This window comes from Eleginops maclovinus, chromosome 15, assembly GCF_036324505.1.
Source record: "Eleginops maclovinus isolate JMC-PN-2008 ecotype Puerto Natales chromosome 15, JC_Emac_rtc_rv5, whole genome shotgun sequence".
Classification (NCBI taxonomy): Eukaryota; Metazoa; Chordata; class Actinopteri; order Perciformes; family Eleginopidae; genus Eleginops; species Eleginops maclovinus.
This window is the reverse complement of record NC_086363.1, coordinates 6,595,270-6,609,425: the sequence shown is the minus strand read 5'-3', so window position 1 is coordinate 6,609,425 and position 14,156 is coordinate 6,595,270. Positions and strand designations below refer to the sequence as shown.

At 41.1% G+C, this 14,156-nt stretch overlaps 1 protein-coding gene across 1 annotated transcript in view; it reads right to left on the bottom strand.

Moving 5' to 3' along the window:
• The window catches only part of lpgat1 (lysophosphatidylglycerol acyltransferase 1), a 42,817-nt gene that overhangs the window by 22,922 nt on the left and 5,739 nt on the right, over nucleotides 1-14,156 (bottom strand). Inside the window, exons 3-4 of the mRNA XM_063902776.1 lie at nucleotides 5,545-5,663; nucleotides 3,356-3,451 (exon numbers count right to left, since the gene is read on the bottom strand). Coding sequence (XP_063758846.1) covers nucleotides 3,356-3,451; nucleotides 5,545-5,663 — 215 coding nt within the window. The remainder of the gene's footprint in view (nucleotides 1-3,355; nucleotides 3,452-5,544; nucleotides 5,664-14,156) is intronic.

The following is a 14,156-nucleotide window of genomic DNA, read 5'->3' as shown; positions in this document are numbered from 1 at the left end:
TGCAGCAACCCCAGATCATAGCACTGCCCCCACACAGGCTGGTGACCTTTTTTTTGGCCGGGCAGTGTATTTAAGAGAGGTTATTATTACCTGCTAACTTCCTTATTAAAAAAAAACAGTTTGCAAATGGGAGTAAAGAATTTTATGTAGGTAAAAATACATTGGTTTCATTGTCTATTTATTTGACCATAAAGGACTCAAACTGGTGACTTGGTATTGTATTCTAACTTCCTTTGTTGAATTAAAAAGAGGAAATACTACAAAAAATAAAAGGTTAAGCTTGGTTTAAGGAGCAAATCCAAAATATATACAATACCAGAAGCTATCATGCATAGCCAATTGGGTGTTACATAGTGATGTCACTGTGTTACTGAAGTAAACAAAGGACTATAATGGAGGCGTTTCAGGCAGAGAAAGAGACTTATGAAACGAATGAGTTCGTACATCATTAAAATAAAACACTTTTTTACGCCATGCCTCTAATTTAATGTCTTAGAAGTTTGAGAACACCGACACTAACAAGGAAAAAATGTCTAATCACGGCCCGGTACTGCAAGTGAATGAGCGACTGTCATCAAAGCCGGCGATGCGTTGCTGTGCATAACGATGGCCGAGACACGTCTGCCAGCCTGAGTGGACGGCAGATGCTCGGGAGGCTCGGCCAGATGCGTGCTGAGCTGTGTGGATGTGTGAAGTATTCTGGGGAAGGATGTCAAGAATGCACACAGAAGAATGCCGGAGGAGATCACAGGGAGGGAGAGCGGGAGCAGAGATGACTTGGCCTGCTTCGGCCTCAACTGCAGTGTGGCTGTCACCAGCTCAGGGTGCTCCCCCCTCAGCACAGCGCCACAAATCTCACAGCAAACGTTATTTCTTTGGCTTAAAAAATGTGATTCCCTCTCGCCATGGCTGTGGTGTTTCTTAAGCTACTTAGACAACCTATCAGCAGTGATGTTAATGAACGGTATAGTGATATTTTAAATCCTTACACTATTGCAGCTGGTGCCAACAAGTGAAGCTCCACAGAAAATATTGATCAGCTCATTCTAACATCAGAGGCCTCACATGTGTAAACTAAAAATGTTATTTACTGAATACATAACAACTTAGTTTGTTGTTTTAAATAGTGCCTTCATTTCATTGTGGGATTCCTGTGGCATAAATAGTTAAGAAACACCACGTGTCCACTGATAACAGATGTCCAGCTCAGTATGGCTGCCTTGTTGCTAATATAATGGTTGGATTTAACATTCGGAGAGGAACAGACTGGAGAGAAGACGCTGGTTTGTGCTCCGAGTTTGTGGACGAGATACTATCTGTGGTTCTGAGATTTATTCTCTCTGTGAGGATTTACTACTTTACTGTCTCTATTTGCTGGGAAGGGAATATTAGCTGTCCAGCTGTCTGCTAATATCAGACAGAGAAGGCTTTGTCAGGGAGCACTAATAGCAGCATATAAATGCGTGTGTGGAACTGTACTCTGTAATTGTGCTGAGGTCGGTTATTAAAGTGTGCATTTTTCACTTGATTGGAGTGCCTGATGCTGGTTACTAATAGTCCATAACTAAATGGTTTTTTTGGAAATGCATACCAATCTCAGCTTGCAGTGTTTGGGCAAATGTCTTGCGCATAAAGTCCTGAAAATACTATCTTTAAATTACATTATAGCGTCCCTGGTATTTAAAATAAATAAATTATATCCAATAAAGTTGGAAATTAACTCCAAGCCTGGAAGAAAAAGAAGACAAATGTTGATTTTGTTTTGTAAGTCCAGATTTATACTACAAACAATTAATATAACCTATTTTTTGTTTAGTTATTGGAGCCAACTAATTTAATAATATCCTGTCATTTGCTATAACTCTGCAGGTAATTACTGTTTCCTGTCTGGGATAAACCGCCTGACACTTGTAGGATATTCCAGGAATTCCCTACGCAATCCCGTTTGGCTCATTGAGTAGAGACCTGTCAGGGCATGCTGTTCTGCTCCAGCTGCCCAAATAACCGAGGGTCAGTCTGACCCAGCCCCCTAACACACGCACACACACAGACACACAGACACACAGACACACAGACACACAGACACACACACACACACACACACACACACACACACACACACACACACACACTACCGTTAGCCTTCTCTGAGGACAGGCTGGTAGGAAGCCTCACTAACGTATCTGCTGTGCAGCTGGGACAGGCAGATGGGTAGCGGCTCCACTTTACATAGCGCAGTGAAAACCAGGGAAACAGCAGGTATGAGGTTAAAACAGGCGAGTTATTATGACCTAAAAAATATTGTAATCCCGAAAAGGATAAAACAAGGTGAGGGGAAATAATCTTTCAAAAAAGGTGGATGTAGCCTGGACACAAATGTCCCAACAAAGACAACCTGTCTGGCAGCACCCTGGAAGTAAATACGTGTAGTATGTAACTCACAGTGAGGTTTAACCTCTGCTGGCCGAATATCAGGTGTGACCAATAAATAGACACTGCAGCGCGTCTCTCTTTTAAAAGTAAACCTACAACAACCTTTTCTATACGCTCACCTGATCATTTTGCCATTTGGATTGTCTATGTTGTCATTTCATTATCTATTGTTTTATCTATAGACAACAAATCCATCGCATATTGGTCAGACCTAGGAGAGGGACCTTCCTTTCTTCACTATCCACAAGGTTTCTGCCATTTGTTCCCCATTAATCCTTGTTTTTTTCCCCTTGTGCACTGTGAGGGTCTAAGGACAGAGTGTGTATGCTTTACACACAACTCTCTAACCCTAACCCCCCCCCCCCCGAGACAACTGTGTAATTGTGCTATACAAGTCAAATGTGATTGATTGACGGTAGAAATACAATCAATCACATCTGTCTCCATCTATTAATTCTCTACTTCTATCCTCACCCGTTTCTCTGTCTGTGCAGTCAGTAGTTATTTGACCTTGGGCGACCTATTGTACGACGATAAGCCAGCGCCTGTTTTCTCAGGCTCTCTTCATCTGTGTTGGGAGATGACGCCCTTTCTTACTTCTGAATATGCATAGGTTGAAAGCATTTACTCCTTCAGATAAGAATAGGTCTGTATCATATGCTATGTGTCGATGGGTAAACCTTATTTGACCTTATCTGGAGCCAGACCTCTGCAGGAAACATGGTTGCTGATGTATTGTTTGATCATCAGCTTTCAGTGGGTAGAAGGAGCCGTTCAGGGGACAGAGCTTCAGAGTTGGTCCAGCCGTAACTAACCAATACATCTTCAGTGTCTGACATCAATCTGAAGCTTTCTAGTGTACTTCTTGTGTTCTTTGCTCCAAGAATCTAATATAAAATACTACCAGTTGAGGGTCTCTTACCTGTCTGATGAAGAAGTCCCCGTGGATCAGGGACACTAGGCCAAAGTTGGTGTATTTGAACACATGGTCCATCAACCACATCATTTTTTGTACCACCTGACAGAGAAAGGAGAGACACAATGAAAATCTCAATCCCGTGCTTACCTGTAACCAAGACACATGACTTTTTCTTTTTTCTGTTGCCTAAAACTGACTCTCGCTGTCGCTATGAGCACCCCCACCCTCATGACCTGCAGCGGCGCAGCTTTGGCTTACTGTGCTCTCAGTGCTAAGAGGATAAACTGGGCCAGGGATGCAGTTGTTGAGGCGGATCATGTCATCGCGCTTGTTGCAGCGCCAGCCTCAGCGGGGAAAAAAACCAACACAAACACAAAATAAACACACAACAACACAGCTGCATCCCACCGTCCCAGAATTCATAGCTTATCTCCAGCATGAGTCGGGTGGCACAATGGCGAAGCTGCAGGTCGTGAAGATGGAGTTACTTACCGATTAATAAGAATACAGAAAGATTTGGTTTAAAGGCTCGAGAGATTTTTCTATCCTGATCTATTTTAAAAGTCTGCTGTTGCCAACACGTTTCTCGATTTAGAAGCTATTTCTGTGTTTGATTCATTATCTTCTGGTTAAGGTCAGTGGCTACAGGGCATTATTGGTAATTAAGCAAGCAGCTGAGCCCCTAACAAAGGTATTTAACACAAAGGGAAAAAGATCAACAGCAGGGCTGCGGAATTGTTTCTAGATGTATTGAAATCGCAATAAAGTAAAATATCCAGATGCAGTGAGGGAAATATTTTGGAAAAAAGTGTCAACAATTCGATTTTACGTTTAGTATCACGGAGCTGCAGAGATATCGCATCCTATCTGTTTTACTCTACAGACTTCTGTACGGTCCTCTTTTTGAATAACTCAATTTTGATCATTTTAATATTTTTTGTGATGTGAATAATACAAAAATAAAATCTCTCTTATAATTTAGCAAATCATATCGCATTTGCAATATTAGTGAAAATAATCCTAATGAGTTATTTTTACCAAATTGTACAGCCCTAATTAACACAGCTGCAGAGAGACACTACGGCCTGCAGCTGTAAATTGTGTAGTGTGTCAACCTTCCTGTCTGAAAAAAACATCCTCTGCTGTACATTTTACCTCTTTGCTTCCCTGCCAGACATTATGCTCCAATAAATATCTATATGTTGCTGGACAGCTGTGAGAAGTGCACATCATATGTCATTTTTTAAAATACAATGTGTTGAGAAGTATACTCTTGATACAAAGGAAGGTGTGTGTGTGTGTGTGTGTGTGTGTGTGTGTGTGTGTGTGTGTGTGTGTGTGTGTGTGTGTGTGTGTGTGTGTGTGTGTGTGTGTGTGTGTGTGTGTGTGCTGATGTTTGGGCACATTTCAATCCTTGCCTTGTTGAAAGTGATCGTTTTGAAAGAATGCAAATCAGCCACCGCTTGAGTTTCTGCACAGCTGTTTTTGGCTGTGTGAAAAACTCTGCTCAATGCGCCAACTCGCATTTTGTCATTTGAATGCAGCAAGCCACAGGTCTGCTTTACGAGGCTACCCGCTTCAAAAGTGTCGACTGTTTTGACTTGAAAAGCATCCTCCCTTGACGAATGCTTACTCCTATTTTACAATACTCCATACTTCAAGCAATACGTACAGCCAAAAGGCAAAATGTGAAAAGGCTAGGTAATTATCCTCAATAAGTCATATGGGGCAGGTTACGTAATCAGTGTATACCTATCTCTAAGTAATTCCTGCATAAACACTCCTGGAAAGCACTTAACATCTTAGCTTGATCACTAACAGTGTATGATGATTTAACCTGATAATTACCTTTCCTTTCATTTGAACTGAACAATGTTCTCTATCATTTGGCCAAACAAACAGCCGGTTAAGACATGGGCTAACCTTTGACAAACATACTTAAAGGGTGTTTTGATAATGTGTGCAACTCTTCAGGTTTTTCTCCTCTGCATAGACAAACGCACACAAACAAGCCCAGACAGAAACAGCACTCCGCTCAGCAAAATACAGACGCAGTGCCAAGCACCATGCAGGCTCGAGTTACTGCACAGCTTTTATTAACGCCAATGTGACGCTGCTCAACCCTAATGTTACATTCCTGTAGTTCCTGAAAGGGATGCGATGATGAAACACTTTTCTGTCTCTGGACTCACCATGCCCTTGTCTTGCAGGCACATCATGAGGGTGCACACGTCTCCTGTGGATTGGTGGTTGACGATGACCATGGCTTCTTCTTCAGAGATCGGCCGTACGTCGTCACCCCACTCCGTTACTGCAGCGGGGAAAACAGGCAAACAGATTAACGCTAAGAGATATTTTACAAGACTTGGAGACAACGTTTTCTTCAAGTGCAGTGTTTTTTATTTAGAGTCAATGTCCAACAAACATATTGAATGCATTTCCCTCCATAGAAAACAAGCTAAACTAATTTATACATACAGCCGCGGAGAAATTTAGAGACCACTTCAGCATTATCAGTTTCTCTGGTTTTATTTTGTATAGGTACGTCTTTCGAGTTACATATATTTTTTTATTATTGTATTCTATAAACTAATGGCAATTTAAAGATTTGAGAAAAAATTGGGGTGATCTCTTAATTTTTTCCACGACTGATATATATATATATATATATTAAGAATCATTCACAGTTTCAAAGAATAATTGTTGGACTATACAACAAACCTTGCTATTTATCTAAGAACATAGGAGCAACAAACTGTTTATCAGTGAGAAAATGATATATAATTTGCAAAAATGTGTCAAAAACTCTGCTCTACATCTGACTTTCATCCAGTTTTAAAAACAAGCAAAAAAAACAAACAATTTTACGTTTTGAAATGATTTTAAATGTGGATTCAGCTCCACTTTAATGACTTTTTCCAACAAACGTCACTGAGAGATGTAACCAAGGATTTCAAGGTGCCATAGAATGCATCTATCTGGTATTTTAAGTTGTTCTCTGATGTCTACAAATAAGGTTTATAACTTTGGTTGATCCAAAAAAGGTCCAGATGCGGTTTTACAGACCCATTTACAACCCTATGATTTGGTCCTAGAATGAATCCTTATTTGGGGGCTCATTTAAATAATGAAGACGAGCTCTGCTCTGATTGGCTGGTTTACAAGGAGCAATCAATGGCTGCCTCAGAGCCCACAAAAGTGAAGTTCGCGAAACTGTGAGAGAGGAACCACGAAGGCTATTGGCATCCAACCTTACAAGTTTGAGCCTTTATTGGAGGAGGAACCCGATGAATTTGAAGAACAGCCAGTTGGTCGGAGATTGGAGAGCAACGTTACGGAGTGGTGAGTGTTAGCGTTAGTGTTTCCAGCAGCTGGTGCATGCAAATGTTGGGGCAAACGGCCACTGGACACGCAGCATTAGAAAATCCGGCATTCAAAATAAAAGTCTGACTTTTTTGGTGATTTTTTTTTCCTCAGCTTTTTTTTCTTTCTCACTTGCATAACTGCGACGCGACCCACACCGTAGTTTGAAATGAGAAAGGAGAAGTGAGTTTCAGGAAGTTCTCCTACAACCACTCTCACTGTTGACCACTCAGAGCAGAGCAGAAGAAACAGTTAGAGAGAAAAAGGGAAGTGCCATTTTCTTTGATGACACAACTTCCATATCAACACCTTAACTGATTATCTGAGCTCTCATTTGCACACTGGACTTTCATAGAGGTGTCATAAAAGCTTGTAATGGCACTACAAGCTTAGTATCCAACAACGTGTAGAATCACTTGTGTCATCAAATTCTCTGCCCTCGTAATTTGTCACATGATGTATGCATTTCTATAAGGATTTTCAACAGATTGTGCGACATTATCAGTTGCAAATATATTCCCAACAATGCCTACATGTGCAGAACTATCTCAAAGAGGCCCTTTCTCTTTCCTGTAGTGTGGTATATAGATTTTAGTGATTGTAAATGGTCTGCAAAGGCTAAAATCCCTGTGTTCCCCCGAGAGGAAGTTTCTCTCGCACCCACTACCTCCATTGGACTCCTTTGTTTACTTCTGTGCGCTCCAACAGATTGTACGTGATGGGCTGAGGTGGATATCTCTAAGTTGTTGACCAATCACAAAAGAGCCGGTCAGCTGACCAATCAGAGCCGACTGGACCCTGGTTTCAGATGGAGGGTGAAAAGAGGAGCTGCAGCACAGGAAGTATGAGAAAAATAAAGAGCTTTCTGAACATTAAAGCATCGAAACATGTCACAGTAGAGGAATAAAATAATTTGCATAATAAGGCCCCTTTAAAAGGGTACAACATATTAGCCATATCATTTCTACCTAGCGTCAAAAGTCTACACCATTTCTTTTTATAGGTGAAGTTAACTTATTTTTAGAAAGACCACAGCAGGTGATGAATATGTTTTAGACATATTCATCAGGCTTAGTGTCATCATCAGCAGACTTGTTGGTTTGGGAGCTCCGTGCCGGCAATATATGTTAATTTGGATAAGCAGTAAGTTATGTCTACATCCTGCTGCAACAGGACACCAGCCTTATTTGCATGTCTACTGTATATAAATAATGCTTCCCTGTGCAGTGAAACCACATAACGCTGAGCACGGAGCCATGGATTTGTTGGCTGTCAAAGTGATAAAAATAACACAAAGCATATATAGAAGTGAGCAGCAGTTCTTTGGGCCAAGTACAGGCACATCAAGCTACGCTGCACACAGGTACACCGAGGTCTTCCCTGCCAGAAGAACAATTTTGATCACGGTCTGACAAAATGTTGCTGAGAAACGACTCATTTCATGTTTGGATTTACAGCCGGCTTCATTCAAATGTCAGAGCCAAATGGTTTGGACTAATATTATCATGGTGACTTTATGAAGTGACACAAAATCAATCATCACCCAGTTGTAGGTCATTCATGTCAATCAAAGTGTGCGATATTGTGTCGGCAGTGGGAAGCTGCTAATAAGAATTGAAACTACAGCTTTAACTGGACATGCAGCTACGACGAGCAAAACTATGAAGACATGGAAGAGTCTATATTAATGTTACTGCCTTGGGATCCATTACTAATGCTAACAAGTACTGTTCTGGGTGAGAGGGGTCCTTGCACAAAACCTGTTGAACAGTCTGAAACACAGCACACACAGTACCACTGAGTGTGTCATTTGGCTTTCTGGGCGAGTTCTAGCTCCTACTCCTCTCCTGCTAGCTAGACATGCTCAAGATAAAGTATAGAGGGTTTGATCCATCTATAAAACCTGACGTGGCACGACAAACCTCGCTTGCAATTTAAGAAGCAACGCTGCCAGCCGAGGATACAATTACAAGCGGCAGAGATCACTAGTGTAAGCAAACAAAGACCAGCAGCTAACAGTATTTCCAAACCACACCGGCCCTGAACCTTCCCGAGAGTAAAGCAACGTGTTAAGTCAAACCTTTCGATTTAAAATAAACATTAGTTCATAAAGTACGGACACTATTTCAAAATCAGATGAAGACCTTGAACCATGATACACAACTGTTAGTCAATACAGAAAAGCGAATAGTAATCGCTGCCAAAGTCTTCCATTATTGGTGTAGTAGATTCCAGTTTCAGTCGTTGAATTCAAATGGAAAGTCACTCAAAAAATGAAACTATTTAAGAGATGTAAAGGAGCTAATGTATCACAGAGATTGTAAATGACATAGCATCCACATCAACATAAATGTATCATTACAGATTTGTACCTGTGGACACATTTCAGAGGAAGACTAACGTTGGTGTTTAAAGGTCATTACTATGAGCGTGGTCTTAAAAAGGAGTCTATTAAATTTGAAATCAGTGAACCCTCTTTTCTGTTCATCATTTCCCGTGATTCAGGGCGTCTACATGACAAATGCTTTCAACCAGACAATGACCAGCATCTGTATCAGCACCTACAGGAGTGCATCTCCAGCGGACCTCTGCTCCCTCTTCCCTGATTTACATTGTCAGTGTATACAGGCTACTTTACCGAGCATTCAGCGCTGTCTTATTGTTGACCCTGCACACACAGGAGCTGCAACAAAGGAGGAAACAGGCCTGCGAGATGAGGAGTGACAACAATAGCCCTCCTGTAGAACGCATTAGCTGCGTTTGCAATTTAAATGCACTTCAACAGCTCTGCATATAAACAGAGGAACACAGGAGGTGAAGAGATTGAGTCGGGGCTGCAGTCATTGGCAGGGAATCCCTACAGTTCAGGGCGGGTGTGACCGGCTGCAGCTCTGTGTAATGCTAATGTTGCATCAGTAAAGCCTGAGGGGGACAAGTGAGTGAACGCTGCCTCTGACGTTGATGTCAGGATTGCTAGCAGATAAAGATTAACCAGAATAGTTGTTTGAATGTCAAGTTTAACATTTAATCAAGCAAGGACATGACACTAAAGCAGGACAAGAAGGCTTCAAGAGACAAGACTGACTGGTGAATGACAAAGGACCTCAGACCAGGACAAGATTTGTTTATTGTGCCCAAGATATTTTTCAGGAAGTTATGATATTTAAAAAACTTGTGGAAGAAAAACTCCCATTCTCAGTGTTGTATTTGTGTTATTTATTTCCTGCTGTACAACACATGGTTACAGCGTCCGTTCCTCATATAAAAAGAGTCTTACAGAGATAAATTAAACATGGCAGAAGCTCACATTCCTATTTCTCCTCTGAATCCAGCCTCAAGAGACCAGATAATGTTTCCGTTTCAGAGAGCTCCCACTTTTATTTACTGTAGAAACCCTTCTTCTTACCCTTACTACTCTTGTGTTTGTATACAAATTAAGGGCAAAATAACCAAGTTCACTCACACTGCGGGGTTATCCAAAAGCCACTCTGGGAATTAAGGAAGTCATTACACAAACTACGAGTAAACCAACACAGCTGTCGTTGGAAAGACTCAAATCGTTGACTGTGATGATATGAATGTACACAACAATGATCTGTTTCACCGTAGTAGGGCTCTTGTTATGGTAGTGCTGTGCCTTAATTATTCTATGGATCAGTCCTGTAACATTGTTTGTTTGCTCCTTGAGAACATTTGAAAAGAAGTAAAGTTCAAATTTTGGAAATAATAGCCAATACATTTTTTCCTTTACAAACATCGGGCTTGGCGCAGGTGGGTGACAGACTTACAAGCAAAGTTACAGCTGCATCATTGGTGTTTTAATACAAATAAAATCTCCTAACAGCCGTGAATTTCAAGTACAATCGGTTTATACTTGATCTCTTTTACAGTAGTGACGAAGGCTAAACATCGGTGCAGGGCACAATACAGCTGGATGCTCAATAACTTGCTTGCAGTTGCCGCTTAAAGAACTTGTTGCAGGTAAAAGAGGCCATAAAATACTAGTTTGATGTGGCATGGTATTTCTCCCATCACCATATATATGCATGTTGAGTTTCCTCACATAACCCCCCCCTGAATAAGGCTGACAGAGCAATTTGACTCCCTTTTTCCATGGCAGATAGCATCAGATAACTGTGACTGTTGCTAAGAGACCTGAACCTCAAACAATCCTTGTATTGATCGTTAAACTCCAACTAAATGATCAACAGGAACTGATATCACTCTTGATTATCTTGTTATCTGAGTGCTACAAGTCCAGGATCCATTTACTGAGGAGGCAACATGGAGATGCCTTATAATAGAAAAATGATGTCAACTATTTAATGTGCAGATATTCAAATACAGAAGGTTTTTTAGGCTACAAACTGTGCAATTATATGTCATTGTAGACTGTATGAAATTTAAGATCTGCTCTCAACCACAGGAGAAAAGAATTCAAAGCGACCTGTAAGATTAACCTTTGCTGCATGACTCACGGTAAATGGCCGACTCATTTCCCTGGCGGGAGAGTTTGCGATGACAAAAGGTTGGAGGCTGGATTTTATTCCACCTTGAAATTCAACCCCCTGTTCTCGCTGCTATTCAGCATGTTCAAACTGGGATTCAGTTACGCCATGCTAACGCACAACTCCATTCAACAGTTCATTTCCATCTAAATGACTACACTTGTGATGCTGTTGACAAAAGGGTATAAGGCAACCTTCATTGTTCATCCTACCTTCTCTAATGCGCTGTTACTCGTCTGAGTTGCAGCCTGGCAACACAGACGGATTTTAAACCGTCCGACTTAAAGAAAGTGATTTTAAAAACTGGGAGAGTGATGGAAGAGTTTTTGACCTTTTTTTCACCTCCTGTCCTCTGGAGATAAGCTCAACTCTCATGCGAACAGGAATCGAGAGCGTATCTGGAGAAAGATGACACATCTGTGACACCTGACAGTGATGCGAGGGGTGTTCGTACCCTGAAGGCAATGTCATTTCATCAGGAACATGCCTTCACGCTCACCGAAGTCCCCATTGTTGCGGGAGACTATTACAAATGATATCATAGAGATGGGTCATCTGTCAGATTGAATACATTAGGGAAATTGTCTTTAAGAGATGACACAGTTAGCCCAGCAGCATGACAGCCACACTGCGGGCGCATCGCGTTATCCGGTATCGGTGGTCAGCTAAACGGTGTAACCTTGCTGCCCATCGCTTGGTTTTTTCTCCTTCTGTCAGGGAGAAATAGATGTGGCAGAGCATGACACCAACTCCTTCATACATGGGGCCAAAGAGGAAACTTTCCCCCCCAAAAAAGACAAGGAAAGGGGACATTTTGATTGATGGTTTAAAGCTTTCTGGTGACGGGTTATAGAGAGAGGAAATTTGAAGCTCCTACTTTTAGAATAACCCTGATCTTTAGTTATAATGGGGTCCAGAAAAAAGTACAAGAAGTGTTTACTAACCCTGCTTCTGTTGAACGTGACAAGAAAAGAAGAAACTACGGTCTCCAGGCAAGTGAACACCCCCATTTCAGTAGAATATCCTATAAAAACCCTGCACAAAGGCACATATTTTGTTGAAAAATGGTCTCTCTAAATATGAGAAATGCCAAAACCATCTCAGATGAATGATAGATGGAATAAAGTGAGGTTGGCTCTACACCACAAGACCTTTATCAGAAATGCAAAACAATAAACACAGCCATGGTTCACCAGCGCCGCCCAGTAGTCTCCATGTTGGTTTAATGGGTCTCATGAACGCTCTCTAATTGTATGTCCTCTTAAAATCTAAAAGCTTTAACCCTATCTATGGTTTCTAGGGTTGTATATCAAATACATCACAAAACAATATAGATACACCACACAATGTGATGTTCATGTAAATCAACAGCCCACAGTCTTACTCCACATCGGGGTAAATAAATATCAGTTTCAGCCATTGATGTTAACATGCTTTATTCCTTATTCGAAGTTCACGTGTATACCTACTTACAGTATGTTTTCATGAACTACACACGCTGAATGTCTACCGAAGTGCAAGAAAGCTTTCAAAAGTGCTAAATGTTCAGTTATTCACATCCATCACAAACACCCTACCAGCATGCTGAAAAACATTCATAAGCGCAGAAATGTTTTCATATCAAGAAGGGAAGACATAATATGACAAAGATCTAAATGGTCCTCATCTCATGTCTATTTACTGAAATTATACATAGAGCTTTCCAACAATGTACAATTAAGGTAATTCAGTTAGAGAGACGTGCATCAGATGTTATCTGTACACACCCACACAGTCCAGAGAAGAAAGTCTAATCATCCGAGTAACTGATAACACTTGTGTGGGTGCAAGATGGCTGTGCAGAGGCTTTAACAAACCAGGAGCCGTTTGTGTTAAGGCTTCAAAGTGAAAGATACACATTGAATTTACTCCAGCCCTCATTACTGCGGAGCACATCTGAAACCTGATCGTTCTTATACCAAAACATTTATGCATACACACAGAAATGTGACAAACCTTTTTCCTGGATACGAGAAATCTGATGCAACGGTACATTTCCAAGATCTTTCAAACAATGGTGCCAACAACCTTCTTCCTGTTGATGCTTTTTTGGTCATATATGTAAACTGAATATCTGTGTATTTTGACAATCACCTCTGAGCTGAGAAATAACAGCAAAATACAGAAAATGCCCAAACTATTTAAATAACTATTAAGTAAAAAGCAGCACAATTGCAGATGAATTGTATATTTCAAACACATTTATTAATTGACTAATGGTTGTAGCTTTAGTTAAGATCATTGAGTTGGTATGGACAACAGACAGTGATCAAAGGTCTGGCTAGTGTTATATCCACTGTGTACAGGTATATGAATAACCAGGTTCAAAACTGAGGACCAAATGTGCATCATCTGCAATCTCACAGCCACCGTCTCTGATCACTTCACAGACCCAAGAGTCAACCCACTCATGCAACATGCAATAAGACTTAATCCTGCTGGCTTTAAAACACCTGCCTCTGTCCACTGTTGTGTGTGTGTGTGTGTGTGTGTGTGTGTGTGTGTGTGTGTGTGTGTGTGTGTGTGTGTGTGTGTGACACTTGGATCAGGCCTTGAGCACGCCTTTGTAAACAACACGGAAAACGGGGCCAGGTCAAATGACAATACATCAGAATTCTCACTTAAAAAAGCTGTTTTTCTGCAAAATGTTGAAACCTGGGTGGCTTTGTAACCTTCTGAAGTGTCAAACACATTTTTGTTTCATGATGTTTCACTAATGACGCACAAAGCTAAAAGTTCTCTGAACTGCAGATTTAACATATCAAGATTAATCCTGCTAACGAGTAGTGTTTACCAGAATGTGTTGCAGTAGCAGCTCAGCAAATCTGTGTTGTAGGGAAACTGTCCTGGTGGCTGAATGATGGAGCATCAGCAGTGGGCGTTTCCTGGACTAA